This window comes from Cervus canadensis, chromosome 30 (genome assembly GCF_019320065.1).
Source record: "Cervus canadensis isolate Bull #8, Minnesota chromosome 30, ASM1932006v1, whole genome shotgun sequence".
Lineage (NCBI taxonomy): Eukaryota > Metazoa > Chordata > Mammalia > Artiodactyla > Cervidae > Cervus > Cervus canadensis.
The window spans coordinates 8,719,948-8,746,574 of NC_057415.1; the positions used below are offsets into that span (position 1 = coordinate 8,719,948).

The following is a 26,627-nucleotide window of genomic DNA, read 5'->3' on the forward strand; positions in this document are numbered from 1 at the left end:
TTCACTTAGCATGTTTTTAGGTTCATCTGCCTTGTAGCACATATCAATACTTCATTCCTCTTTATGACTGAATAATATTCTGTTGTATGTGTATACCATAGCTTGTTTATCCATTCATCTGTTGATGGATGTTTAATTTTGTTTCCTTCTTTTGACTATTGCCACTAGTACTGCTATGAACATTTGTACAGAAACTTTTGTTTGAGTTGTCATTGTTCGATCACTAAGTCGTGTCCTGACTCTGCGACCTCACGGACTGCGGCACACCAGGCTCCTCTGTCCTCGACTCTCTCTCCTGGAGTTTGCTCACATTCATGTCCATTGAGTCAGTGATGCTATCTAACCATCTCTTTCTCTGCTGCCCCCTTTATTTGAGTACCTGTTATAAATTCTTTTGGTATGTACCGAGGAGTGAAATTGCTGGATTATATGTTGATTAGAGGTAGAATTTTTAAAAGAACTGCCATCACACTATTTCACATTCCCACCAGGAATGTTTGAGGGTTTGTTTCTCCACATCCTCTCCAACACTTGGTAGTTTCTGGTTTTTTTACTATTATTATTATTATTACTGTTACTGTCATCCTAAGTGGGTATGAAATGATAAAGCATTGTGGTTCTAATTTGCATTCCCTAATAACTAATGATGTTGGACATTGTTTCATGTATTTGGCCATTGGTATATCTTTGGAAAAGTCTATTCCTTTACCCCTTTTTTATTGAGTTGTCTTTTTGTGATTGAGTTGAAAGAGTTCTTTCTACATTTTGGACCCTAGACCCTTATGAGATAACTGATTTGCAAGTATTTTTTCCCATTATGTTGTTGTTTTTCCTTGATGGTATCCTTTGATGCACAATAGCTTTTAATTTTGATCAAGTTTAATTTATTTTTCTTTTGTTGCTTGTGCTTTTGGTGTCCTAGCTACTTTCAGAAGCGTATCTGTAGGGAGGATTCCTTAAAATGGAATTACCACTTAAAATTTTTTTTGGGTGCACCCAGCAGCCTGTGGGATCCGACCAGGAATTGAACCTGTGCCCCCTGCAGTGGAAGCCAGAGTCTTAACCACTGGACCACCAGGGAAATCCCACCACTTAGATTTTTGATAGATACATATGTAGTCCAAAAGTTTATTCTCCCATCCACTGAGTGTACCTTTTCTCTACACCTTCACCCAGTCTTCCTATTTCCTTTTTTTCTTCCAATTTTATTAAGATATAATTGATGTATAGCACTGTATAAATTTTAAGTATACAGCATAATAATTTGACTTACATACATCATGAAATGATTATTATAATAAGTTTAATGAATATTCATCATCTCATATAGTTGCAAAATGAAAGAAATAGCAAACATTTTTTGTCTATGATGAGAACTCTTAGGATTTACTCTTTAACAACTTTCGTATATAACTACAGCAGTGTTAATTCTGTTTATCATGTTGTACACCACTTCCCTAATACTTATGTATCTTGTAACTGGCAGTTTGTACCTTTTGACTCCCTTCATCCAATTCCACCTTCCTCACCTCCTGCCTCTGATAACCACAAATGGGAACTCTTTTATGAGTTTGTTTTTGAAATATAATTTACCTGCAACACTATGTTAGTGCCCATTACACACAACATAGTGTTTTTTCTGTACATTTCAAAATGATTGCCACAATAAGTCTAGTTTCAGTATATCCCCATACAAAGATATTACTTAGTTATTGACTATATTCCCTCCATTGTACATTTAATAGCCATGAATCGTTGGTTTTGTAACTGGAAGTTTCTCTTAATCTCACTCACCTATTTTCTTTCTTCACCCCACCCTTCTCTCGCAACCATCTGTTTTCTGTCTGTATCTATACTATTTCTGTTTTGTTATGTTTGTTCATTAGTTGCCACATATAAGTGAAATCATACAGTATTTGTCTTATTTCATTTAGTATAACTATGTTCTAGAATCATCCATGCTGTCAAAAATGACAAGATTTTTTTAATGACTGAGTAATATTCCACTGCATATATTCCACATCTTCCTTATCCATTCATCTATCAATGGACACTTGAACAGTCTTCCTGTTTTCTATTTTTTTGACTGACAAGTGAAAAATGATCTTACTTAAATATGTACTTTCACCACAACTAGTTCACATTGTTACATTTATATTTCTTCAGCTTGTAGTCACACAGATATTTGTTGAATGAATGTTCATATCCTTTAACTTTTTTTTCTTAATTGTCATAGCAGATGCTACATTTATGTGCGACAAGAGGTGTAACAAGAAGCGGTTATGTGGACGGCATAAATGTAATGAGATATGCTGTGTGGTAAGTGGATCGATCATTAGGTACAGTCAGATTGCATTCATCTAGGGACTGGGTTTCTGGAAGCCTCAGCCGTCTAAGAATGCAGCCCAGATTTGGAAATCACTGGGAGAGGCCCCTGAGCACCAGTCAGAATGCTGCCAGAGAGACAGGCTGGGCCTTTTTAGTCCTCAGCCAGGTCAGGAAGTTGGCCTATGGCTCCATGGAGGAAGGGAAAGAAGAAAAAGGGCCTCAGGCCCCAGAGCCCAAGACCGCTGGGTGAGTGTGTCGTCATCTGCAGGAGACTATGTACTGTCGCCGCACACAGACTCGCTTGAACTCAGGATTCAAGTTTCATATACTCCTTGGGTCAGATCAGTGGGCAAAATGAGAGTGGCAGTTTTTAAAGGAACAAGTTTCAGTTATCTGAAATATTCACGTCTGTGAAACTAAATAGAGTCAGCATTACCTGGCAGTGGGTACTGTGTTATTGTGTGTGTGTGAACAAGGTAACACAGTATACTAATGGAAAAGTACATGTATATACACACATGTATATGTATGTAATACATAATTGTTATATTTGGCATTTATATTGACAGTGTGAAGAGTGATAAAGACCTATTTATAAGCCAGTGTTTGAAAGTTTAAAGACTTCTTATTGAGTACTTCAGACATAGATAAAAGCTGAGAGAAGTGTGTGTCATATATGCCCAACATCTGTCTTCAGTAGTGATCAGCTCATGACTAATCTTGTTTCATCCACATCCCCACCTACTACCCCTCCCCTGATTATTTTGAAGCTAATGCTTCAGACCTCATGCAATCTGTAATTGTGGAGAGCTTCTTTGTTAATCTTGTTTATGGAAAATGTAAAATGGAGATAATTTTGTAAGCAAATATAAATAAATCTCTTAGGAATTCCCTGGCAGTCTAGTGGTTAGGACTCCACTGCAGGGGGCACAGCTTCTATCCCTTGTCAAGAAACTAAGATCCCAGCATGCAGAAAAATAAGTATGTATGAACCTGTCTTCCTAGGATAAGGAGCACAAGTGTCCTTTGATTTGTGGGAGGAAACTCCGCTGTGGCCTTCATAGATGTGAAGAACCTTGTCATCGTGGAAACTGTCAGACGTGCTGGCAAGCTAGTAAGTGTCTTCACTGTATACTTTATCATAAGAGTTTTCTAGAAAGTCAGGCATGATAGATCCTGGGCAGTCAACTTTCTTAGATTCCCGAATTAATAAGCCTTAGTATTTCAGGTATATTGAAACCTTGTTTTTTTTTTAAGAGAGTATTAAAACTTTTATTGATTATACATGATAATGGATGATATACAAGCTTCATTCTCATCTAGAACTATGTGGTGACATAGTTCAGTTTAGACATTTTACATTGGATATGCCAACAATCATATTAATAACCAAAAAACTCCATTACCAACTCCAGGTCACAAAACAGTAACTGTCACTTCACTTACACCAAGGTTTCTGAAGATAATGGCTTCTCCACCCAAGCCAGTTGTAAATAAATTTCTAATGGAACCTGGCATCACCGTAAAGGAATTCTAACTTCACGCTGTTTGGGTAGTTTACCAAAATGACTTCAAAATAGACTAGCTTTACACACAGCATATTTTTTACAAAGACATTTATTCAGCATCATGATCAGACTATTACATTTAGCAATCAACAGCCTGGGTGCAAAAAAAAAAAAAAACTGCATTAAAATCCTTTGTTGGGGAAAAAAAAATCCTTTGTTGGGGTACTTTACAGTTTCCACAGAGCAGAAACTAAAATAACCTGTTATACAATTAGTCACAAATACAGTCCTTGGGGGTTTTTGCCCATATACATGAGTAGTATCTAAAACACGTTTTGTTTGTTGCAGCTAGGCCCTGCCACCACTGTGCTTGGCTGAGCTCACAAATGTGTTGTAACTTGTAGCTTTCCTGTCACTTCTCTGGCTCTGGCTCTCCTCCCCTGCTAAGGGTTGTTTCCTGGCAGTAATTAAAACCTCCTGCCACTGTTTCAGCTCCTGCTGCTGTTGAAACCACCATAGCCACCTTGGTTTCATGGTTTGGCTAAGGCTTGACTACCATAGGGGCCAGAACTTCGGCCTCCAAAGTTCCCTGCTTTCATGGGTCCAAACACTGAAGACTGATTTCTTGTAATTGCCAAAATCACTGTAGCCTCTGCCGCCTCCAGAATTGCTTCCATCGTTATCACATCTATTATAGCCATCCCCACTGCCAGCATATCCACCACCAACACGGCTGCCACCAAAGCCACCTCCACCGCTGAAGTTTTCCTCCTTGACCAGAGTTGTTCCCCCCAAAACGGCCTCCAAAACCACCACCAGAGTCTCCAGAACCACTTCGACCTTCGACTGGATGAAACACTAGCCATCTCTTGCTTAGATAGGGCTTTCCTCACTTCACAGATGTGACCATTCACAGTGTGGTATTTCTGAATGACTGTCTTGTCTACAGAGTCATGGTTATCAAAGGTTGTGAAAGCAAAGCCTCTCTTTTTGCCACTGCCTCGGTCAGTCATGATTTCAGTCACTTCAGTTTTCCCATACCGTTCAAAATAATCTCTCAGGTGATGTTCTTCAGTATCTTCTTTAATGCCACCAACAAAAATCTTTTTCACAGTTGAGTGGGCACCGGGTCTTTGAGAATCTTCTCTTGAGACGGCCCTTGTGGGTTCCACAGCTCATCCATCCACCGCGTGCGGCCTTGCACTCATGGCCGCATCCACCCCCTCCACAGGCGCATGTGACAAACCAAAGCCTCTGGAGCGCTTGGTGTTTGGATCCCTCATTACCACAGTCTGTGAGCGTTTCCTGTGGCTCAGAATGGCTGCTCAGACGCTCATTGGTGGTTTCAAAGCTCAAACCTCCGATGAAGAGCTTCCACAGCTGTTCAGGCTCTTGGGGAGACTCTGACTGAGACCTGATGGCAGCTGGGTGGGGAGACTCAGCAGTGCTGACTCGTGGAATCTATGGGCAGAACAGCTGTTGAGACTTCAAAAAAAGTAGCTGCTCTGTGGTCCCTTAATCTGGGGTTGTAGGCAGTGATTCTAAGATGGGCCTGTTAGTGTTACATTAAAAACTCACATTCCTTAATATACTACCAATCTCATCAGAAAAGTCTTGGGAAAAGTATTAGGAAGTTGTCAAGGTCTTAGTGGTAAGTGCATATTTTCCAAAATTTTGTTTTCATTTGAAAGCTTGAATGTTATCATTGGCAACAAAGTTGGTTTTCTTGAAATGACAGGCTCACTGTTAATTTTTGATTGATTATCTGCCGAAATAGCCAAGTCTAAATAATCATAGTTTGTTGGTTACTTTTTCAGGCAAAATGGTGTGTTATGAAAAAAAGTTGATTCAGCTCAGAACTCAGAAAAGTGCAGTTCTTTAAAACCACCAGTGGTCAGACAGCTGTCTATCTGTGGGCTCCATATCCATAGACTCAACCAACCATGGGTTGAAAACATTCAAGGGGAGAAAATTCTGGAATGTTCCAAAAACAAAACTGCTGGCAGCTGTTTACATAGCATTTATATTATATTGGATATTATAAGTAACCTAGAGATGATTTAAAATATACAGGGGAGCCGTTATGCAACCTAAGAACTTAAATGTTAATGTGAATTTCATCTACCTGTTTACACTTGACTATCCTGTGCTTTCTCCTGGAGAAAACTGGTGGACCATTTAAGTAGCTTTATAGTAGTAGTTTCTACACTACTATAGAAAACTATATATGTCATTATTCTGACATATGTGTATAAGCCAAAAGCAGTATATGATCCAATTGTGCTTATGTTGAAATTCATAAAAATAGTTCTGTGTTTATCTAGTCTTACAGGACATTTCTATTCAACATTATATTTTAAGATGCATCCATATTTTTGTAAATAGCTGGGTTTCATACATCTTCACTGCTTTGTAATGTTTAATTCAGTAAATATAACATAATTTATTGATCTGTTCCTTTGTCAAAGGACATTTGTGTAGCTTCCAGCATTTTTTTACTGTTGGTGTTGCTATTGTGAGCCTTTTGCATGTGTCTTCTTGTACACTTATGTAATAATTTTTCTAAAATTTGTTCATAAGGGTAGAATTATTGCTTTTCAGGGCATGTAGGCATCTAACTTTACAAGATAATGTCAACAGCTTTTCTGAAATAAATCCAAAATTATAGCCCCCCCCCCCCCAAAAAAAAGAAAGTATACAGGAGGAAGTGCATAGGTCGTATGCAAGTACTATACCATATTATATAAGGGACTTGAGCATTCTTAGATTTTGGTATCCATGGAGTCCTGGAACCAGCCCCCCTCCCCACCCGGGACACTGAGGGATGACTGTATTTTTGTGTGCAACAAAAGTGCTTTAAGCAGATATCCTAGTTTGTTCCACAGAATATTAGAAAGACATGTATTTAAGGGTTTTTTTTTTACTTCTTCATCAAGGACTTAAGTGAACCTTGCATTTTCTGTCTGCTTGTTTGGCAGTGGTTATAGTGTGGTGCTGCTGCCTTGATTTGCGCGAATGCCTTGGGCAGCATTTCCAACAGTTGCTTATGTATCCTCAGTTGCAAGTGTCAGCACAGGGATAAAAGCAAATAGTATCTAAGTATTATTACGAAAACAACTGACCTCCTGGACTCCGGAGTCGTAGGGCTCAATAGAACACACTTGGAGAACTGCTCCATTAAAAGATTAGCCTGGATCGCGCCTCCCCAACATACCTTCTCTGGAAAATACTAGATCTACCATATTTCAAAAAGGAGTTGAGTCAGTGCTTTATTATAAATCCCACACATGGAGTTCCATAAAGATAAGTTATGTAGCCTCTTACTCTTTACCTAGCTGTTTCACATATATTAGCCCTTGCCCACAATATGCTTTCCAAGTAAGTAGGTCAAAGGTTGGTATCCGCTTTTGACCAAAAGGAAGAAATCTCAGAAGTGTTAAATTACCTGCCTACAGTCTTTATGCAAGTGAGAAGTAGGTTTGGGTCCAGAAGCCTCAATTTCCCACTGTATTTACAGGACCCTTTCCACCACATTATATAGCCTCTGTTTGTTGGAGGTATTGACTGGAGAAAAGTATTGAATGGAGGAGTCCTGGAGGGCCTGGGCTTCTGACTCTTGGTCCCTAGTTGAGAACCATGGCCGCAGACCCGGCCTCCACCTGGGACCAGAGTTGAACTAACTTCCCTATGGGTCTGAGGGTTAGGAGGGCTCGTGACACCGTCAGCTGCTTGTTGGCAGTCCCCTGTGAGTTTGCCGAACTTAACTCTATGTGGCTTTCATAATCTCTATCCATTTTCCTAACCAAAAAGTTAGGGGAAGAAAGGATCTGTATCTCTGGTGGAAGTCTTCTGTTCTGTAGGTCATTTGTGTATAAAATGCATGTAAAAATGTCTCGGATGACTCATGGACTTAAAAGTTTGTTGCAAGTAAAAATTGAATGCTTCACTACCCGACAACTTTAATAAAATAAAAACCTTTTTTTTTTTCCAAGAAGAGGCGGCCCCTAAAAATTAGCCTCTAAAAATACAAGCCCAGCCCCCCCCAAAAAAAGTGTGTTTGTAGTTATCTTAGTTATCTGTGTGCGAATCTCAAACTCAGGAAGGTTTGTTTGACCTGCTGCTTCACCAGGCTTTGATGAATTAACCTGCCACTGTGGTGCGTCAGTGATCTACCCGCCGGTTCCCTGTGGCACCAGGCCCCCCGAGTGTACCCAGACCTGTGCCAGAGTCCATGAATGTGACCATCCAGGTGGGTCCCATCTGTTGCCTCCACACCTCACAGCCTGCTCACACTGTGGTTTTAGGATGCTGCAAGATGGTCTTCAGGGCTTCCCTGGTGGCTCAGCAGTAAAGAATCTTATCTGCAATGCAGGAGCCATGGGTTCGATTCCTGGGTGGGGAAGATTCCCTGGAGGAGGGCTTGGCCACCCACTCCAGTACTCTTGCCTGGTGATTTTTTAGGGCCTTTTTCCATGGGCAAAAATATATATTTGCATTTTTTCCCTAAAATAAAAGTGGGATTTTATTGAACTTATTTTAGGTAATAGATTTTTTTCTCTCTTATTACTGTAATTTTAAGCTGTCTCCTTATCAATAAATATTCTTCTAGATGATGGTGGGGTGTCCTGTTACGTGGATAGGCCATAACTGATTCAGTCAGTCTCATATTGCTGGACATTTGTTTCCAGTTTTCCTGTGATAGACTGCTGTAAACACCAGACCAGTAGCTACTTGACATCACCCACTTTCCGTACAGTCTGGTCACTGGCTTTCCCCTGGACTGTATCTGGCCCATCATTTCCTTTTTTGTCATGTCCCAGAGGCAAACCTGACATAACTTAAGTCATCAGATTTGATCCTTACAGTAAATCTGGCCACATGATTGAGACTGACAAAACAACCAGTTCTTAATTTTTTAAAGAGTGAAGAAGAATTAAGTAAATTCCTTATGAAGTGAGAAGTCCCCCCTTCCCTGGAGACCTTAAGATGACCCTCCCAGCTTAGTTTGCGAGTGGTGTCTTTGCCACTGTGAAGTTAGTATTCAGGCAGACACTCAGCACACTCACTCGCACTCACTTCTTTATAGTCACTTGCAGATGTTAGGATGAAGTCCAGGTCCGTAGTGAGAACTTAGCCATTTGTGACTTGTTTTGTTTTAGCCTGCTTTCATTCAGCATTCACGTTTCTTGGGCATTTGTTGTATATCTAGCATGATATCAGACATCGAGGGAGGTTCAGAGAAAGAAAACAATAGCCCAGGACCTGGACAGGGCTCTGTTGTTTCTGGGAGGAAGAAGGTGGTAGTTGAGTACATTTGCCCAACCAGCCATTGCATGGAGATGGGGCAGATAGCATGGCAGCAAGCCATCTGCCTCAGAACCAAGGGGTCAGGGAGAGCAAGAGAGCTCAGGGCAGGGAGGGGTCAGCCACGGAAGGCTTCGCTGTAGGGGATGAGCTTGAATGAACTGCCTCTTCCAGGCAGTAAAGAAATTGAAAGGAGTCAGAGGAAGCATGTTAGATGAGATAAGTAACAAAGATGTCTGAACAGAAGGGAGCTGTGTACGGTAGGACCACAAACATGACTGAGGAATGTGCACAGACCATGTGGCCATGCCGCAGGAGACGGGGTGGACCAGCTGACCCCTTCTCTGCTTGTATGTCTCTCCCCCCTCAGCTGGGTTTCTTTCTCTCATGCTTATCTTTCAGCCCTTTAGTATAAAGCCAACTACTTTTACTTTCCAGTGACCATTTTAGAAAGTACTTCCAGCTCCTAAATTTAAAAGTTCATGTCAAATGCTATTACAATATGTGTAATAGTTGGTGTGGCGCTGTTTGAACATCATTCCTGATTTTGCCTTTCTCTCTCCAGTGTACCATTCTTGTCATAGCGAGGACAAGTGCCCTCCTTGTACTTTCCTCACGCAGAAGTGGTGCATGGGCAAACATGAGGTAAGCTTTCTCTTAAGTTGTTCATTGTTCCAACCAGAGGTTTATGGTTGGATTTCGTTAAGAGGATTAGCCTCATTGTTTCTCAAAGTGAATATGCTCCAAAGAAGCAGAGATTTGCTATTGCCACTTTTTTTTTTCTCTTTTTATCATTGAGGTATAGTTTGCATAAAATAAAATTTACCCTTTTTAGCATGCAAGTCTATGAGTTTTGACAAAAGCAGTCATACAGTCATGTCACCACTACCACAGTCAAGATGTGTAACAGGTCATTCACCCCCAAACACTCCTTTGTGTCCTTTCAGAATTACTGTCCACTTTCCTCCAGCCCCGGTAACCAGTTATGTGTTGTCTGCCCTAACAAAGTCTGTTGCCTTTTCATGAGGCTGCATAAATGGAACCATGCAGTCAGTAGCATTGTTAGACTATTCTGCTCTTATTTTTAATCTGGTTACAGTGAAATGAAACTCAGCCAGTAGGCCCTGAGAACATGAGCTGTGTTCAGAGACAGCGTCAGTTAGCTAGCATGGGGAGGGGTTGCCAGTCTGGGGAAAAGGGTTACAGTGAGAATATCCCAAGACTGCAGTGGGCTCCCTGCCAGTTACCACCGATCCTGCTCTCTACTCCCTTCACAGATTTCCATCCTGCTGATGGGCCAAACGCCTTCCTCCCCACTAACCTGCCCCTCCCCACTGCCACTACCGTGAAGGATTTTCATCCTTATTCTTAGCGTCTAAGCTGTATTTGGCACTGCTGACTATAGACCCTTTGAAACCATTTTTAAATTTGTTTAATTTTAAAAAGGCATATTCATCGTAGACTGTTAATATAGCTTTGCTACCCAGAAAGAAATACTTTTAAACATTCTAGTGTATAGACTTCAGGCATGGGTATTACATATTCTCCTCTACTCTATGAAGACTATATTGTTTTGTAACCTGCTTTTTTTACTTCATAACATGTTGGCCAACATTTCTTGAAACTCTTGACAACTGTGACAACATGCTTTCAGTATTCTTATCTTGATGGACATATTTTTCTCCACTTACTTCCTGTCAGAGGTTCTCAGGTCATAATCCTTAGTATTTATTCTTCCTCTGAGAAATCTTACTTCCTCTAAGAGTAACCATTCTAAGAGATCCATGTGTTATCTTTGTGTTGTTGGACTTCAGTCAGCAAATATTTACTGCTTGCCTGCTCTGTACTAGGTAACTGGCTGGGTTCAAGTGATTGAGAAATGAAACAGGGGCTGGCCCTGCCCTGGTGGAGCCTTCACTGTGGGGCGGAAAGCAGATGAATGAGCAGTCGATTATAGGTGCAGCCGTGTGGGAAGGGGGTCCCTTCAGTACCCCCTACCCAGGGAAGGTGTTCCTGGAGGAAGTAACATAAGTAAACTCCTGAAGGATGCTGAGAAGATAGGCAGGTAATGTGGGCGCGAGCAGCACAGGGCCCAGCGTGTGCATCCCAGTGGTAAAGTAAGTGAGTGTTTAGTGACTGGGAATACCTTCCACCAAAATACCGAATCCAAAGCAGGTATGTACTAGACTCTGGGGCCCTCTTCAAGATTAAAGGTTATGCCTCATTAGAGTCGAAGTATACTTCTCTCTTTGAGGGCTCTTAAAAGACTTTGAGCAGGTACATGAGAGTAATCTTTGGTCCCACAGGAGTAAAATCCCAGCATCTTTTTCCTAGAGTGAGGAATCCTGGGGGAAGGCAATTTCTCAAGAAAAAATGACTTGGCGGTTCCATGGCCTGTTGCCTGTTAATTTTTTTTAATGACAGAGCTATCTAAAACTATGGAGACCAGGGGTTGGGAGATGTGAGGAGAGCTGAGTATTTAATTACATAAAACTGCCCTGCCAGCAGTCCGGAAACCATGAGCCAAGGGCGCCCCCACCCCTGGGGCTTCTGTCAACTCAGTGCCCTAGCTGTTTGCAGAGGTAGAAGATCCCCTGACCCTCCCAGTTAGTCATAGTATTTTCAGATCCTCCCTAGTTATCTGGTTTCACATGCCTGTTACTCACCTTGGGAAGTTTATGTTGCAAGTCACAGTGGGCTGCTAAAACAAATCCTTTCAAACTATAACAAGCATAATTAAATAAAGTTCAGGTTTGTTTTCTTTTCAAACTAACCTTTCAGACTTTAAAAATCAGCCTGATTTTTAAAAAAAAAAAAATTTTTTTTTTAAAATATACTAATTGTGAAAGTTCCAGAATGTCTAAGTAGGAAGTTGAAACCCACCCCAGATCCTGAATGGAGATGAGAACCCGGCTCCTTCTCTCCTAGTTACGAAGTAACATTCCCTGTCACCTGGTGGACATCTCTTGTGGACTGCCCTGCGGCGCCACGCTGCCGTGTGGGATGCACAGGTGTCAGAGGCTCTGTCACAAAGGAGAATGTCTGGGCGACGAGGTCTGCAAGCAGCCCTGCACCTCCTCCAGAGCCGACTGTGGCCACCCATGCATGGCACCCTGCCATCTCAGCTTGCCCTGCCCAGTGACCGCCTGCAAGGCCAAGGTGCGTAGTCCTGGCTCCAGGTGAGGTGTTGGCTGTGGTCCTGATGCTGCTGATGAGTCTAGAACTGTCTGCAGTGGCACTGAAGCACACATCCCAATCCGGGGTCGTTGGTTACAAGGAACTGCAAGTTAACAAAGAGAAAGGTGGACCTCTGACTGCCAAGCTTGAGATGGCCTTTTAGTTCAGAAAGTACCCACTGCCACCTGACCAGTCTCTGTCTCCCTTCGATCGAATTATCAAGAGAGACTCTTGATTGCCCACTCCATTCATTCAACAAGTATTTAAGTTGTAGAAGATGTTATGCTATATAGATGCTGGAGATCTACCAGTGAACAGGAGACACATGGTTCTATTAATCAGATGGACAGATACTAACTAGTTACTCAGGTAATTACCTGTGACTCAGGTAAGGGTTGTGAAGTAGTTACACCCTTGCAGGGGTTCCACAGGAACACGTGAGTGGGGGACTTAACTGTTCTGAGGGATGGAGCAAGGTCTCCCCTGAGGAGGTGAAAGTGGAAGGTGAAAGTGTCTCCCTCTGGTTTGGTGGTAGAAACTTCATTCTAGGCCTGCCCCTTCAGGCAGGATTAAGGACAGGGATAATGCCCAGTAAGGGGCACGTAAACCTGGCACTTCCTCCTAGAATGTCAGCCACCACGTTGCCAGTTTGCGTGTGTGGTTAGCTCCTCCATCTTGGAGAGGAGCCTTTCCCTGTCTCTCTTCTCTGCCAAGGTTTGATTCGAGAGAGGCTTTAAGAATGAAACCTGCCCATTCACATGTTTTCCGTGGGCTGAAAGCTGCTCCACGTTCATCTCATTTCAGATAGAGCTGCAGTGTGAGTGTGGACGAAGAAAGGAAATCATGGTTTGCTCAGAAGCATCCAGTACTTATCAAAGGTTAGTGCTGCTTAAATGTTAACAATCGGCAGGTCTAAGTAAAGGATATACCGGAGTTTATTATAGGATCTTTGCAACTTTTAAGGACAGTTTTTTAGATAAATTTTGAGTCTAGTTTTTCAGGTTCAAAGAAAAGTACTGCTTTATGTACCTCATTACCTTCCCTAACCTTAATTTGTACACCATTTTATTTCTCCTCCTCCTTCCCCTCTCTCTACCTCTGGTCCTCTTTCACCATGAGATCAGAAGGGCAGATGCCCTGAGGTTGCATGAATTGCTTTCGTGTCCCGCCATTTGTGGTGGCACAGCCATGCCCTCTGCTCCAACTGGAGTGTGGGGGTTTCTGGCTGTTCTGTGGGTTGTCTTTGCAGCCTCCTGAAGTCTTGGGACCTGTGTGGTCACATGGGGATCTGAGTACAGGGGTGGAGATTTTAGGATGGATGGACAAATAGATGCAGAGATAACAACTTGGAGATGCAGAGATGCATAGATGTGTCATAGAGGTGGAACTTCAGGAGTGTGCAACATCAGATTGACTGAATACCCACTGAGTCCCGGGCATTGGCCCAAGATGTTCAAGGGAGTGCTAAGAAATCGATTGCCTCATTTCCTATGGAGCTGTTTAGACTAATTGAGATACCACGTAAACGTGTGGATAGTTACAATAAATAGACTTCCAAGGCTACACAGATTGTCAAGAGGTAGATTTTTCTTGAAAGACGTATTTTGTGTGCCTGGTGTGAGGAGATTCTTGTGAAATGCAGTGCCTTTCTTCCCTTTCTTTTTTGTACTTCAGAATAGCTGCCATTTCCATGGCCTCCAAAATAACAGACATGCAGCTTGGAGATTCAGTGGAGATCAGCAAGTTGATTACTAAGAAGGAAATTCACCAAGCCAGGTAATTTAAAAAATGTGTAGTTATGCCCTCTTTCTCGCATTAGACTTAATTTCCAGAGGTCAGGAACCATTCACTTGTGTCAGTCCCCAGCAGTAAAGCCTTGCACACACAATATTCAACAGACCTCTGAGGTCAAGAGGCCACAGCCACTCCAGTGCAGTGAATCCTACTCAGGACACAGCTAAGACCAGAGGAAGCGTTTCTGGGCCTCACTCCGGATAGTAGCCAGAGAAAGCAGAGACCTGGGCATGTACATTTTAACCTGCAAGAGAACAGAGAGGTGGCTGTGTCAAGAGAGGGAGATGGGGCTGTCAGAGGGCTGCTGGGAGCATTTGGGGGGCTGAGCAGCCTCAGGACACTCTGAAGTCTTTCGAAGGCCTGCCCACCTGTCCTTGAGAGGGACCTCATCCAGCCATTGTTTGGTCAGAGTATGCTCAGTCTCTAGGGTGACCATTCAAGAACTTACTGCTGAGTGGTGATGTGGTTTAGTCACTAAGTCGTGTCCGACTCTTGTGACTCCATGGACTGTAGCCTGCCAGGCTCCTCTGTCCTTGGGATTCACCAGGCAAGAATACTGGAGTGGGCTGCCATTTCCTTCTCCAGGAGATCTTCCAGACCCAGGAATCGAACCCCGGTCTCCTGCATTGCAGGCAGGTTCTTTACCAACTGAGCTACTCAGAGTAGGAGCTGTGAACCCTGCGCTCTCACTTAATTTTTTCTTTGTTTCTCAAGGCTGGAGTGTGATGAGGAGTGTTCAGCCTTGGAAAGGAAAAAGTAAGTAGTTTGAACTACAATTTATCTAGCTGTCTTTGAGCTCTGTGAAGTTAGTGGGACGGAGCAACCCTTCAAGCATTCAATCAGCACCTGCTCTGAGTCTTTTGCTGCTATTGGAGAGCAGGAGAAATTCAATCATCAAGAATTGAAGTGCCTAAGGATAAACCAGTTAGGTGATCTCAGCGTGTTTCTGAAACATGAGCTGAAGTGGTTTCAGGCAAGTATAAACATTACATGCCCCACAGCATACTAATTCAGGGACTGGCAGACTTCCTGATTCCAATGGAGATAAGAGGCTTAAAATTCTTTTAATGAACTTTTTTGTTGAAGTATAGCATACATATATCAAAACTATACAGATCAGTGAGTCATCACAAAGTGAATACATTGGTGTAATCAGCAATGAGGTCAAGATTTTGAAAGTTTCCAGAACCTGTTCTTAACACTCCACTGAGATATAACCTGTATCCTGACTCCTAACAGTTTAGATTATTTTGTGTGTTTTTGGACTTTAAATAATGAAATCCTGTGGGTAGTATTTTTGTCTGGTTTCTTACATTATATTTGTGATACTCCTTTTGTTGCATGTAGCAGTATTTTGTTTGTTTTCATTCCTGAACAATATTTTATTTTAGTAATGTATCATCACTTATCTATTCTCTAGTTAATAGATTACATGTGTTGTTATTGGTATTGGGCTATTACAAATAATGCTCTGTAAAGAACATCCTTGTACTAGCTTTGCTGTATATATGTACTCATTCCTGTTGGATAATAAACTCAGGAGTAGAATTGCTGATTAATAAGGTATGTGTATTTTCAGCTTCTGTTGATTCTGCCAGTGTTCAAAATGGTTGTACCAAGTTATACTCCCATGAACAGGGTCATATTTCCCACTGCGCTGTTTGTGTCAGCACTTGGAATTGTCAGTCTTTTAAACTTTAATCCATTTTTGTAGATGTATAACTGGATATCACTGAGCTTTTAATTTATGTTTCTCTGATGACTGGTGAGGTTGAACACCTTTTCATATGTTTATTGGCCATTTGGATATCTTTTGTGAAGTACCAGTTCAAGTCTTTGCTTATTTTTTAATTGTATCATCTGTCTTTTTCATATTGATTACTAAGAATTCTTTTATATTTTAGATATGAGTCCTTTGTTTTATTTGAGAAGAAAATAGCAACCCTCTCCGGTATTCTTGCTTGGGAAATCCCATGGACAGAGAAACCTAGTGGGCTACAGTCCATAGGGTCGCAAGAGTTGGTCATGACTTAGCAACTAAACCACCACCTTTTTATATATATATATATATATTTTTTTTTTTAATAAATTTATTCTCCTTTAAAAAATTTATTTTTTAAATAAATTGTGCTGGGTCTTCGTTGTTGCTTGTGAGCTTTGAGCTGTGGCTAGCGGGGGCTACTGTTCATTGAGTAAGAATACCTTTGTTGCAGTGCATGTGTTTCTCATCGCAGTAGCTTCTCTTGTTAGGGAACACAGGCTGTAGGCACATGGTTTCAGTAGTTGCAGCTCACGAGCTCTAGAGCACAGGCTTGATAACTGTGGCTCAAGGGCTTGGTTCCTCTGAGGCATGTGGAATCTTCCCAGACCAAGGATTGAGCCCATGTCTACTGCATTGGCAGGCAGATTCCCGTCTACTGTACCACCAGGGAAGGCCTGTTTTGTATATTGTTTCTCACACCCTGTGCATTCACTTTTCACTCTCCAAATGGTGTCTTAATAAATAGACATTTCTAATTTTTAATGTTGTTCAGTTTATCAGTCTTTTCCTTAGTTAATAGTACATTTTATAGCTTGTTTTGGAAGTATCTGTCTATCCTGAGGTCATAATGGTATTTTACCTTTCACATTTAGAACTATAGTTGACTTGGACCTATTTTTTTTTTAATCATAATATAAGGAGGGTTCATGATTCCTCTTTTTTTTTTTTTTTTTTTCAAACAAATGTTCGCTTGACCCAATATCGTTTATCAAGAAATCCTTTTCTCAGTTCGCTGCAGTGCCTTTGTCTTAAAGCAAGTAGTCATGTTGCGTATGGGTTATTCCAAGTTCATTCTGTTCCATTGTGTTAGTATCACATTATCTGAACTACTGTACCTTTTTAACAAGTCTTAAAAAGTGGTAGCATATCTCTTCAAACATGGTCCTTCTTCAGGATTGTCTTGGCTATTCTTGGCCATTTGCATTTCCTTTTAAATTTTAGAAATAGGTTATCAATATCTGCAAAAAAAAAAAAAACCTGGGATTTTGACTGAGCTGGTATTTATAGATCAGTTTGGGAAGATTTGATACTTTGTAATATTGAGGCCTCTGGTCCATGAGCAAAGTATATCCTTATATTTAGTCATGTTTTCTTTCAATGTTATTTTTATAGTTTTCTGTATATAGATTTTGTACATCTTTAAATAGATTTGTTCCTTGCTGTATGGTGTTTTTTGATGCTATTATAAATGGTATTTTTTCCTTGTTACCTCTTTTAAATTTTAATTCTCTAATTGCTTGTTGCTGGCATGTAGGAATACAATTGATATTTGTTGGCCAGTATTCACAACCTTGCTAAATTACTTATTTCTGATAGTTTATCTGTAGCTTCTTTTGGATTTTGCATGTACACAATCATGTCCTCTTCTAATTTATTTCTAATTCTTACCTTTTTTCTTTTTCTTGCCATATCACACTGGCTAGGCCTCCAGTACAGTATTGAATAGAAGGTAGTGATAATAGATATTTCACCACTATCTATGATGTCTGTTGTAAGTTATTTGAGTACATTCTTTATCAGATTAAGAGGCTTTTTTTATTCAGTGCCCGACAGACTTTCTAGTTCCAGCAGAGATTAAAGGTATAGTTCTGTGAAAATGTTTATATTTGGAGAATTTAGGTGAGGAGCATGTAGGAGTTTGTTGTCCTTTTTTTTTGGCTGCGCTGGGTCTTCGTTGCTGTCTGTGGCTTTCTCTAGTTGTGGCAAGCAGTTGCACAGCAGGGCCTCTTGTTGCAGAGCATGGACTCTAGAGTGTGCAGGCTTCAGGCTTCAGTAGTTGTGGTCCTCAAGCTTAGTTGCCCCGCATATGGCATCTTCCCAGACCAGATTCGAAGCTGCTCTGGACCTCTAAGGAAGTCCCATTGTAATATTCTTGTAACTTACCATTCTTTGAAATTTTTTCAAGATAGAGGTAAGCAGAAACAGATAAACGCAGATAAATGCAGTCTTGTTTTACCTAGAAGTGCAACTTTGAACAATTGTTAACAATACCTTTTTAGGTGACTAAATGTGTAGACTGTAATATGATTAATAGCACTGCCCAAATTTCCTTTGATTTGACCCTTACGGTAACTTTGTAATAATTGCTGTTCAAAACTCTTGTCCTTTAAGAACTATCACATTGTTCTCTGCTGCAGTCCAGAGATTTCAGAAATGCTGTAGTGAATGCATAGAAGGCCTCCAAAACACGGAAATGCACCTTTGTGTAGTTGAGACAGTATTGCACAGCAGTTAGAGCCAACCATGGCTCTAGAGTTAGATTGCCCAGAATTGAATCTTAGCTTCACTCACATAGCTGTGTGACCTTGGACAAAACACATTATCTCTCTAAGCTTTAATTTTCCCAAGTATCTGTGAATAGTGAGTGATAATAGTATGTACCTCCCTGAGTTGTTTTGAGGATTAATACATTAAAACTAACGATGATATACATAAAACTCTTGGCACAAGCCTAATACATAGTAGATGCTCAGTAAATGAAAGTTATTGATTAGAACTAGCTATTTCTGAAAGCCTTTTGAATTTCTCCTCAATCTTTGAACAATGACATAATGACCCTCACTATATAAGGATTCTTTCTTACTCACAGACCTAAAAAAAAAAGAGAGAGACATGTGAATTTGAAAAGGAAAATGCCATCTAAAGTTGCAAATACATGCTCCATTGCAGAAATGGAAAACTGGCAGACCAAATTCACCCCACAGTTATGTTTTATTGGTGTATACATTTGAATTAGTGGCCAACTAGTCAAACCATCAAAAGATCTCCCCCTCTAGGAATTCTCTTGAAAATTTGAAAACTAAACCGCTGGTCTAGTCAAGGCTATGGTTTTTCCAGTGGTCATGTATGGATGTGACAGTTGGACTGTGAAGAAAGCTGAGCGCCAAAGAATTGATGCTTTTGAACTGTGGTGTTGGAGAAGACTCTTGAGAGTCCCTTGGACTGCAAGGAGATCCAACCAGTCCATCCTAAAGGAGATCAGTCCTGGGTATTCATTGGAAGGCCTGATGTTGAAGCTGAAACTCCAGTACCTTGGCCACCTGATGCGAAGAGTTTACTCATTTGAAAAGACCCTGATGCTGGGAAAGATTGAGGGCAGGAGGAGAAGGGGATAACAGAGGATGAGATGGTTGGATGGCATCATTGACTCGATGGACATGGGTTTGGGTGGACTCCGGGAATTGGTGATAGACAGGGAGGCCTGGCATGCTGTGGTTCATGGGGTCACAAAGAGTTGGACACAACTGAGCAACTGAACTGAACTGAACTGAAACTGCTGGTAAAAAATTAGAAAACCTAGCAATAATAAACAAAATTCTTATGGGCATTAAGCTTGTAAGAGATCCCTGTCTCCTTGTAAAGGAAAACTATAAATGCTAAACTGAATTTTAACTATCTTAAAAAAAGGACATAACCAGGTGTTGGTGAGATGCCACGAGACTCATACAACTCCTGGTCAAAGCACAAACAGCATTGTTGGAACCCTTAGACCTTGATGATCTGGGTCTCAGGTCCATACTATTTAATGCAGTTATGCCACACCTGGAAACATTTTCCAGAGAAATAATCCTAAAAGGTTTTTGCTTGGAGATATTGTGTTACTTATAATATTCAAAAACTGGGGGACTCTTAAAGGAACCTAAATGGGGAATGCTTATATAAATTGTGGGACATATAAAATTAGAAGATTATGCAGCTGTTAAAACACAGGGAGTGTGAAAATCAAACAGTAATATGAGAAATGCTAAAAAAGATTCAGAGTTTCATGTACTACTTAAAATTACAGAAGAAAAGTATAAAAGGAAGCACATTAAAATTAACGCAGCGCTTATGTTGTTAATGGAATTCTTTATTTTGTAGACTTTCTGTAGAGTGATGTTAATTTTAGTATTATCTTTCTACATTATTCATCTGATGTTCAGGTGAAACCTCAGAGGAAATAATATCCCACTGACCATCCCCGGTGCGTGCCCTCCCTCAGCCTTCTCTTCACGAGACAGTCTTAAGTCTCTAGTGTCAGCCTACAGCTTGCTCAGAACCATCTAAATCTGTCTTAACTTGTTTTGTTCTGTGAAGACAATTCAGTATCTTGTCCCAAGTTGTTCTTATTCTCCTGAATAATCAGGTTTACTGAAATGAGATGATTAATGTATAAAAAAACGTAGAACCTGGTGGGTACTCTGTTACTATGAGATAATTTTCCTCCCCCTCCTTTCCTTTCATTTACATACTTCACTCTCTTTCAGGAGGTTAGCAGAGGCATTTCATATCAGTGATGATTCTGATCCTTTCAACGTACGTTCTTCAGGGTCAAAATTCAGTGACAGTTTGAAGGAAGATGCTAGGTATGTGACTCGATACCTACTTCCTTAAGTGTGGCTTACCAGATGTTTGCTCTTTTAAGATATGCAGTCCTCTGTGGCTGAGCCAGTTTGTATATTTATATATTATAAGAGATTATATGGTATTTAATAAGTCATTCTCTTGGTTTCTCAAAACTGTCCCATTGAAGAGTTGAACTTGGGAAGTGTGTGTGTGTGTGTGTGTGGCCCCTGTGGTAGGAGGTGGGGCCCTCCAAGGGTTGGACTGGCTTGCAGTGAAGGGTCTCTGGCCACGTTCCACCTCTGCCCATCCAGGTCTCCGTCACATGGGTGGTCTTCACTTGGGTGGTAACGGTCTTATTTTCCTCATGTCTCCTGGCCCTCTGATGGCTGTTTCTCTTTCTGTCTTCTCTCTTCTCATAATTGTTTTCTTATTACTTTTTTCCCTTTGTTCCGTCACATTCAGCCTTCTGTTATCTGACAGTTCCTGCCTGGCCTCTGCAATTTTCCTGCCCACATTGTCCACTGTCTGCACTGTATAGGCAGAGGGTGGATGGAAGGGCTTCTCAAAAGAGCAGAAACAAATGAAATTAACTATGGCTATTTCTCATTTCAGGAAGGACTTAAAGTTTGTCAGCGATATTGAGAAGGAAATGGAAGCCCTCGTGGAGGCCGTGAATAAGGTTGAAATCAAAATATCCAACTCTGCGTGTCTCTAAGGCCAACTTGATTAAAAAAAAAAAAAAATCAAGTCCCAGAAACACTGTCAGTGTAAAGTAGTTGTAGGAAAAAGTCACAGCTGCCTTGAGGATCCTTACCTTTCTCCAAAGCCCAGCCATTATAACATTCATGGAAGCCCTAGCCTGGTTCAGGGAAGATATCTGCAATAATATTAAATGTAAATACACATCCTAGCCTTGTGCCTAAGAATGGGAGGAGACACTGTGGATGAAGGGGATTCAATAAGGATACTTAGGAAGACATGCTAACTCCTCAGATCTCTGATGAGCTTCCCTGGTGGCTCAGTGGTAAAGAACCCCTGCCTGCCAGTGCAGGAGATGCAGGTTCTCCCTGGGTCGGGCAGAACCCCTGGAGGAGGAAATAGCAGCCTGCTCCAGTATTCTTGCCTGGGAAATCCTATGGACTGAGGAGCCTGGCAGGCTACAGTCCATGGGGTTACAGTGAGTCAGACATGACTGCATACGCATGCACAGAGATCTCTGAAGGACTGTTGTATGATTGGACTCAATGATTCTTATTACCCCAAAGGCAGGAAAGAATATGTTGGGCAGAGATAGAAAGTTGAATGAGTAGAGTTGAACAGTAATGGTATCAGTTCCTTCAGGAGAGGGAAGCCTGTCCTGGAGGCAGCCGGAGATGTCGAGGAGGTGGCTTTAAGCAGGAAAGCCTCTCATATAGTCAGTAGCAGCCAGCCCTGTGGCATCTCCCTCTTCATTCAGAGGGCTTGTGAGTGAGGGAAAGATGGCTCCTTTGTATCTAATGAAAATAGGTTTCCTTCCCGCTGCCTACTCACCCTCTGCCCTGCCTCCCTTCTGTTCCCACTCCCCAGCAGGATGCTAGCACAAAGGAGAAAATGGAATCGTTGTTGCCCTCCTAATTAGGAAACCTGAGCAGATGTAGTTCTCTGCTAGCTGTCTCTGTAAACTCACCATTTTTAGTGTGGAGTGTACAAGTGAGATTTTCTTGTTTTGTAACGCTTCAGTTTATTTAGTCATTTCTTGACGACATCACTCACTCCCCAGTTAGAGGCCCTGTGGGAGCAACCATTGCACTGTCCACGTAGGCTCGGTTCACTCGCCCACTGCCCCCCTGGCCCCAGCCAGCTGCTGCCACGTGGTTCACAGAGGAATTGCAGGAAGTACATCCCGCGCCCTTCCTGCCCCAATCCCGCCACCTTGCCCAGCAGGCAGTGGACTGCTGTGTCCCTGGGCCTCCCAAACTCAGTCACCTCTTACTGGCTCAGGCTGTTCCAGGACAGCGAGAAGGACCTCTATAGGCATAGCCTGTTTTCAAAATGATGTTTACCAGTCAGTCTTCCTTTCCTTCCATACAGGGGAAAATTAGTAAGAAGAGCCACTGCTTCCCTCCCATGAACAGAGACCACCGCCGGATCATCCACGACCTGGCCCAGGTGTACGGCCTGGAGAGCGTGAGCTATGACAGTGAGCCGAAGCGCAACGTGGTGGTCACTGCGGTCAGGTGGGTGGGTCTCACCATCACAGGGGAAACTGCTCGGGGGGGCCCTGGGCCTGAGAACCTGGGCTGGTCGGTGACTAGTGCAGGAGGGCTGCACTGGTCCTTGGTGCCTCCTTGGGCCTGTCCTTGGGCTGTTGTTTTTCTTCCTTCTTTGGAAGATTAGGTGAAGAGTCTGCCTCTGGGCCAACTATTCTGACTGATCTAAGGCTCTGAACCAGAGAGTAAAGCCCATGCCTCAGACCTCAGAGCAGACATACCTACAGCACATTTCACATCAGATCCATCCCTCGTTCCCTTGTGTCTTCCTGGCATCATGGAAACAGAAAGAGTGCTGGCCTGGGACTCAGGGCATCCTCTGTGAAGAGTGTTTACCATTAGAGGAGACTAAGGCAGGAGTGTGGGCAAGGAGGGGACTGCAGGACCTAGGATCACTGTCCGAATCTGGGGAAGTTGGAAGAACCTCCCAACAAAGAAGACTCAAGTGAGATGAGAGGAAGCAGGCAGTGGGCCCAGCAGAGATAGATGAAAGGGATGAGGATTAGTCAAAGGTGACAGGTCATATCGAGAGTGTCCTGCATCATGTTAAGAGTCACAGACTGGATATCCAGCTGTCTGCCTGTCTCCACAAACAGTCCTCGCTTTTCAATACTTTGTGTTCTGACTTTTCACAGAGGGAAGTCCATTTGTCCTCCTACCACACTGACAGGTGTACTCGAAAAGGAGAATCAGTCACGGCCTCCACCACCGATCGCTCATCACAGACAGACAGACAAGTAAGGATTCTTTAGCTGCTTCCCAGAGGGCCCTGTCTGTCCAGAGACGCCAGCGAGGAGTGAACTGCCCTGAGCTGCATTAGACGTTGGCGCCTCCTTGGGCCTGGCCTTGGGGCGTTGCATTCAGACATACGATGTTTGACTGGGATGCCGGACACGTTTGTTCATGCCAGAGGGGTCCCACGTTTGCTATTTGTAATGCCCACTTGCCCTCCAGGGAGCAAAGGCACTAGCCATAATTTCCATGGTCTAGATGGTGATGCTGGGAAATGGATTCAGTCTGCCACACCAGGTGATGTGGGAACATCACACACTCACAGCAGTTATTCTGGAGATAGAAGTGGGATTCTAGGGGGGTGTTGGCAGTGAAGGGGGAAGCTTTCGTGTTTTGCTCTGCTTACGTATGGTTTGAATCATTTTCCCGGATGCTCGTGATTAAAGAGAAAAGAAAACTGCATGAGCAAGCAGCAGGTCTGGCAGGTGTTTTCTCAGCCAGGAGCGGGGAGGGGTCGTCATCCTGCCTTCCCTTCCCAGGAGGGGACCAGCTGCCCTACGTGGGACTAGGCCACCTAGCTGGAAGCTGTTGGGAACCCAGTGGGGTCTCTCTTCCCGCCCTAGCCTTCCACACAGAAGCACGCCAGAGCCTCCTGCACCTCTGGGAGGGCGGGTAGGGACGTGTACAAGGTCACCAGGAGGGTCCTAGCCGTCGTGGCTCCCTTGGAGCTGGACGGGACAGCTCAGTATGGCCCACTGGGCACAGCGTCAGCCAGGGGTCCTGGGGCCAAGTAGCTCTCAGGACCAGCCCCACTCTTTCCCTGGGAAAAGACTTTATTATGGAAAAATTTTAGAATAGAAAGAATAGTGTTGATATATTAATATAAACTCCTGTGTGCCCTTTACCAAATTCCAACAGTTACTTGCTCATGTGGACTGTGCTGTCTTAGCAGAGTCTCAGACATGGTAAAGAAGCAGACCCTTCACTTTCTAAAACTGGCCTGAATCGGTTTCCCCCAAGCAAGAAAAGGTTGCTCATTCTGTGTTTGCTTTTCAGGAATCCTGGGAACAGCAATTTACAGAAGATAGCGAAGGAGCCAGTAATTGACTACTTTGATGTCCAGGACTGAGGAGATCATGACACACTTAGGAAAAAAAAAAAGATTGGGTGTGATGGAGATTTTTTCCCCCGCAGATAAATCATGCTTGTTCCCGACTGCTTGGTGGAGTCACAGCTCACCTACTGTCTTGACCTTGATACATGCAAACCACGATTGTGTCAGAAATCCCCTTGTCCGCTTTGCTGTTTGTAAAGTGTCTCACTTTGTCTCACTATTGCCAGATCTCTGACTGGACGGTCACTAGTGATTCAGCTGAATTTGCACAGGCTCCTCACACCATCACCATGATTGCCCTGAGGGTTGGGGGAACATCGGACTTGATTTTAGTCAAACCGGAATTTTAGCCTGAAAATGTCACTTAGTCATGGTCTCAGATGTCCATCCAGTTACCCATCCTCCTCCTGACAATGCCTTGCATTCTTAATCCAAAGTGATCACTATCTTCGGAAAGATAAAGGCTAACTTCTCAGTCCAGAATCCTAAACAACAGCTTGGTACACCACATCTAAGTCAGGTGTGCGGTTAAACCCAGCTGTCTGAGTCTTTTGCCAAATGCTCTCCCTGGTCTACCTAGCTAAACTTATCTGAGTGGTCTTCAGTAGCATCAGTTCAGACCTGAGAGAGGGCTCGGGGGACCTGTCTTCCAGAATCTGCAGAGGGCCCCTGAGCATCGAGCCTGTGCGGTGACAGGTTCCCTCTCCCCCGTGAGGGTGGAGGACATGGCACGAGCTCCTCCTCCCACTGATTCACACCGTGGCCTCTGCGCTGACCTGTGCGGGCATGACCCCTCCTCTCTGGTTGAGAAGGAGTCTCCTGGGCGCCTGCCTTTCCCATGTCACTTTCTCCCAGGCCTGCAGCAGCCATATTGGCTTTCCCTATCTCTGAGCTCTGGGCTTCTGTTTGCATATTCAAAAAACTATGTGAGCGGTCCAGGGCTTACTCCAGCAGGCCCCCAGAGGCATTCTTCAGGCGCCTATAAGGCAGGTGCAGCGACAGTCACATTAGTTCAGCCCTCTTTGTGTTGGTACCTCTTCAACGGAGAGGCCAGACTTCCCAACAACTTCCTTCTGCTCCAGAAAAAGCCACAAACCCCAGAGCAACAGAAGGAGAAAGGAGAAGTGATGTCACAAAACTGGCACTTAGTTTTACCAGGACAAGCAGGGCTGCCCTTTGGTCCTGACCCAGGCACTCTGCCTTGAAAGACATCAGGTCCAGCAGGAGGGTTGGAAGGGTGGGGACAGGTGGCTGGAGGGAGGAGACAGAGCCACACCTTGCCCTGAGCCTGTTTAGCAGAGGGTCAGTGGCCCCACACCCAATAGGGGCCTCATAAGCATCTGTTTCATCTTTCGAGCAGTGGGTTGAGTGGGTGAGCTGTACTGCAAGAGCATCTCCACACCAGCAGGAGGCGGAGACCTGATCTCAGCTTCCGGCTCTGCCATGGGACGCCCTGCTGCTGCCTGATGGAGTGGAGCTACCGCCTTCCTCACCAGAGTCCTGAGGATTAAATGCGATAATGTACATGGAGGTGCCTGAGCTGTTACACGTGCTGAAACTTTACAGTATTCGGAAAATATGTAGGCCCCTCTCTCCCCCATCATTCTAGCCAAGTAAAGGATTAGAATGCTAACCAGCCACTTATGGTGAACACGTGTGTCCTGCCCACGCTGGGCTGTGGTTGGTTGTGGGGAACAGACATGGCCTGCTCTTTTGCAGTTAGCAATCCAGAGCGGGGCACATACCAGAACAAATAGAGTGAGAGTGTTTGGTCTGGCACAGACAGGTCTTCAGTCTGTTTATTAAAAGCTGAGGAGCCGTACAAGGAGTTTTCTGTGGCGTGCTAGGAGGGAGTCAGCCCTCCTGCCTGGGGGAGCGACCCCTGGATGGGGAAGGAAGACAGAAGAAAGCGTTTGAGCTGAGTCTTAAGATGGCAGACTGCCATTTGGAGGAGAGAGGTGTTCCGAGTGAAGGTGAAGGTAAAGACAAGCCCAGGGCTGTGGTTTGTGGGAGTTTTGAGGGAGGATTGGTTGTCCAGAGTGGGCAGACAACTG

The 26,627-nt window shown here is 43.2% G+C and overlaps 1 protein-coding gene across 2 annotated transcripts in view; it reads left to right on the forward strand.

Annotated features, from left to right (window-relative positions):
- The window catches only part of NFX1 (nuclear transcription factor, X-box binding 1), a 69,839-nt gene extending 43,738 nt beyond the window's left edge, over nt 1-26,101 (forward strand). The window contains exons 12-24 of one of the 2 annotated variants that reach the window (XM_043453138.1): nt 2,237-2,319; nt 3,334-3,442; nt 7,966-8,085; nt 9,706-9,785; nt 12,069-12,299; nt 13,122-13,195; nt 13,992-14,093; nt 14,826-14,867; nt 20,400-20,498; nt 21,091-21,157; nt 22,549-22,694; nt 23,363-23,464; nt 24,516-26,101. In XM_043453138.1, the coding sequence (XP_043309073.1) occupies nt 2,237-2,319; nt 3,334-3,442; nt 7,966-8,085; nt 9,706-9,785; nt 12,069-12,299; nt 13,122-13,195; nt 13,992-14,093; nt 14,826-14,867; nt 20,400-20,498; nt 21,091-21,157; nt 22,549-22,694; nt 23,363-23,464; nt 24,516-24,588 (1,328 nt within the window). In that variant the 3' untranslated portion in view covers nt 24,589-26,101. The remainder of the gene's footprint in view (nt 1-2,236; nt 2,320-3,333; nt 3,443-7,965; nt 8,086-9,705; nt 9,786-12,068; nt 12,300-13,121; nt 13,196-13,991; nt 14,094-14,825; nt 14,868-20,399; nt 20,499-21,090; nt 21,158-22,548; nt 22,695-23,362; nt 23,465-24,515) is intronic. The other variant, XM_043453140.1, reaches the window with a different exon arrangement.
- The last annotated feature ends 526 nt before the right edge of the window (nt 26,102-26,627 follow it).